We start from the raw sequence: 3,423 nt of genomic DNA, 5'->3' as shown, positions 1-3,423 counted from the left end.
GTGGGTGCCGCCCCCCCCGGGGTGCACGTGGTGCACGTGTGGCCGGGTGCCGCCTGGTCCGCTGCCACCGCGGTGCGCGTGGTACACATGCGCCCGGGTGCCGTCTGAGTCAGCGATGCCCAACATGCTATTGGTACTGCTGGTATCATAGATCTGCTGATGCTATCAGTGCTACTGATTCAATTGATGCTACTAGTGCTATCGGTGCAAGTGATGCTATTGGTGCTACTAATGTCGTCTATTTGTGCTAATAATGCTATTGGGGCTACTGATGTAATTTATACTATTGGCGTCATTGATGAAACTAATCTTATATTTAAGCTACAATTTTCCCATCAAGTACAAAGAAAGAAATGTATTGCATTTGGTACAATTATAATATTAATAATCAATTAAAAATAACATTGTATGCAAAAAAAATGAAATCTTCATGAAGAAGAGAATAAAATATCAAGTTGTTGTTTCAGATAATAATGTGCACGTACGTGGAGCAGTGCAAGTCGGGCGGCGGGCGCATGAGCGCGCTGTGGCAGGCCTTCCTGCTCTGCCAGCTCTGGACGCTCTACCTCGAGAAGGTGACACACACACACACACATACTCACTACCATAAAAAAATCGGTTGTCTGTGAAGTCTGTTCTCTGACGATAGTTGAACGAGATAACCAATTGTGCCTCTCTGTCGCTCGTTCCGCGCTCTCGCTCGCATTTCAAGCCTCACATGGAACGCCTCGGAGCGAGGTAACGCCGCTCGAGTCATGTTTTTTCGTGTGTGCATCCGGCTCAGTCGAATTATAAGACGTTGTCACGTCAATAACATAAACTAAAACTTTTTTGAGAGGATATGGCAACTACACACATCAGACATCACCAACATTTATACCCAACACTGACAAGGTCTCATTGTTGCGTGGTTCTTCTCCTGTAAAAGGAGAAACTGTTAGATATTATACAGATGAAACATTTAATTATTAGAATAAATATTTTATAAGTTACAAAAATTATCATGCGTTAGAATAGTGTCATAAAACTGGATAGGTATCCTGAAGCATATATCATACATTTTGTGTACATGAATCTTGGTTGTTTAGCAGATATTTGTAACCTACAATATATTTTTATTGATTGAAAAAAAAAACAAAATAAATAATAAAATAAATTATATGAGTGGGTCATACACATTAAGGCATTATAAAACATGCACTTAGCTCACGTAGGCTAAGTGCCCCTAAACACTAAAAGCCCCCGCCGACATGGCGCTCCACACGAGTAGCAAGCGGTTGCGCGTGCGCAGGTGGCGAGCACGTCGGCGCCCAGCGGCGAGGCGCACAACACGGCGGCGGCGCTGCTGCTGCACTTCTGGTGCAAGCTGGTGCCCACGCTGCTGCAGCTCACGCACGCCTCCAAGCTGGTGAGGGTCACCCCACTCTCCTATATCTTAGAAAAAATTCCATCCACTCAATTAAAGGAGGATATAATTAACACGGAGTTTTTCATTTTTAAATTGCTTTGATAGACGTCATTAGTAACTCTGTTTTTAAATGATGGCATCGGTCACAAACGCTTCTGACGACTTTACCTATCTTAAAGAAAGAAGGACCAATTTGTATACTATGTATATATTTTTGTGCCTTTATATATACAATGATTGTTTAGAAATTTCTGTCAATGTATAGATGCCTCAGTCTTTTGTACCCTTTTTTATTAAAACAACCTTAACCGGGGAATCTGGGAAAATCCTGTGGTCCTTCGAGCCGCTTTTAGTCTTCAGTACTGTAATATTTGTTATGTCACAAAGAAATAGTAATACACACAATAATATAGACCCTGACCTTCGAACTAGTGACTCAAAGACCAGTTTCTTCCCAATCTTTTATCTATATAAAAGTTTCAACAATACAGAGTTGAGACAAAGATAAAGATAAGATCTTTTCCTTCTCCGCTAGCTGGCTGAAACGGTAAATCTGCACTTCTTGAGTCTTCTGGAATCGTTGCTGGAATGTAACTCCACGCTGTTGAACAAACTGCTGCCGCTGTGGACTCCGTTGCTGCAGTCACCGCTTTTCAATGTGAGGCATATTCTTAATCAAGGCTTCGAGTATTGTGTTTTGATTTATTTTTTTAATGTGATGGATTGTTAGTTGTAAAAATTATGTCTGTTCGAATGGCACAAAAAAATAAAAAATTGTTTTTTTTCTCAATTGAACTCTCAAATAAGGTATAATTTTGAAGCGGCTCTATCTTCTAACCGCGAATGATAAGATCAAGGCCCTTCGGGATTTATTTTCTACAGGAAACTGTAGCATTATTTATTAGTATTTAACCATTAACTCATCAACCATATTACTAATAAAATAATTCTCATTTCATTTATCGTTATTGCCCAGATGCCCCGGCACGTGGCCCAACGTCTAGATGCTTGCCGCGAGCTCCAGCCGGACGTGGTAGCGGTGCCCAATTCTGGCCCAATGCCCCAGGCCCCACAGGCCCCAGGGGCCCCGCAGGCCCCGCACTCGCCGGGGGGTGACACCGCAGCCAGTAAGGAGCATAGGAGGTTATATAGATTGTTGTCGAAGATGGCGCAGTTAGAGCAGCAGCCGCATTCATTTTATTTCATTTAATTGTCTTTGCTTTGTAATTACTTCTAGGAATAAAAACGTACGATTTCCTTATAGAATCAAAAATTGCCAAAACGCAAATGAGAGGTGGTTAAAATTAAAAAAAACTGAGTGACAAGTAATTAAAATTAATGTGATAGGCGTCACCAGTAAGCGTTCACAGAAATAAGGTCATCGCTTCGCCAAAAAGAGAAATAACATTGAAGTATAATGTGTGATCAAAATGATTTTGTTATAAATTGTTCTAACTATTTCTGATATCTTTATTTAATTTAAAATCAACCAATACCATTAATATTATATTAAATAATGCACTTTTTGTCAATCTTTGATGTACCTTTTGCAATTGAGGCGTGCTGTAAAAATTAGAAAGACTAAATAGAAATAGTGGTATTGGGGTGGTAGAGGCTGAAAATATTATTAGTCTGAATGTTAGGTTTGTGTGGTGAATTCTACTCTGTGTGTGTTTTTGTCGTTATTACATATATTTTATATTAAAGATTTTTCTTACAAAACACGTACCTTTAGACCCCGGAGCTAGGGCCTCTCAGACTACTGTTTTATTTAGAAAATGTTAGATTACAATATTTGGGGCCCTAATTTATTTTTATATCTGGGGCTTCTGGCTCCATTTTGATGTATTAAATCTCATGCCAAATAAATACAGTGTTAATCTCAGTATTCTGTAGTGCTTTGTGGCAAGTAAGAACCTAGGTTATATCATTATATACTTTTTTTCTCAAATCATATAAACTTTTACTTTAGTTAACTTTTGTCGTTCAGTTGGTTTGTATACGTCCCCAATAAA

General features: G+C 39.6%; 1 protein-coding gene across 1 annotated transcript in view; it reads left to right on the top strand.

The window, feature by feature from the left end:
- LOC119829130 (protein unc-79 homolog) overlaps positions 1–3,266 on the top strand; it is a 40,627-nt gene extending 37,361 nt beyond the window's left edge. Inside the window, exons 53-56 of the mRNA XM_038351530.1 lie at positions 468–575; positions 1,292–1,408; positions 1,944–2,066; positions 2,385–3,266. Of these exons, the coding sequence (XP_038207458.1) occupies positions 468–575; positions 1,292–1,408; positions 1,944–2,066; positions 2,385–2,618 (582 nt within the window). The 3' untranslated portion in view covers positions 2,619–3,266. The remainder of the gene's footprint in view (positions 1–467; positions 576–1,291; positions 1,409–1,943; positions 2,067–2,384) is intronic.
- The last annotated feature ends 157 nt before the right edge of the window (positions 3,267–3,423 follow it).

Source organism: Zerene cesonia, chromosome 9 (genome assembly GCF_012273895.1).
Source record: "Zerene cesonia ecotype Mississippi chromosome 9, Zerene_cesonia_1.1, whole genome shotgun sequence".
NCBI classification, from domain to species: domain Eukaryota; kingdom Metazoa; phylum Arthropoda; class Insecta; order Lepidoptera; family Pieridae; genus Zerene; species Zerene cesonia.
This window is presented reverse-complemented; position numbering and strand designations above follow the sequence as displayed.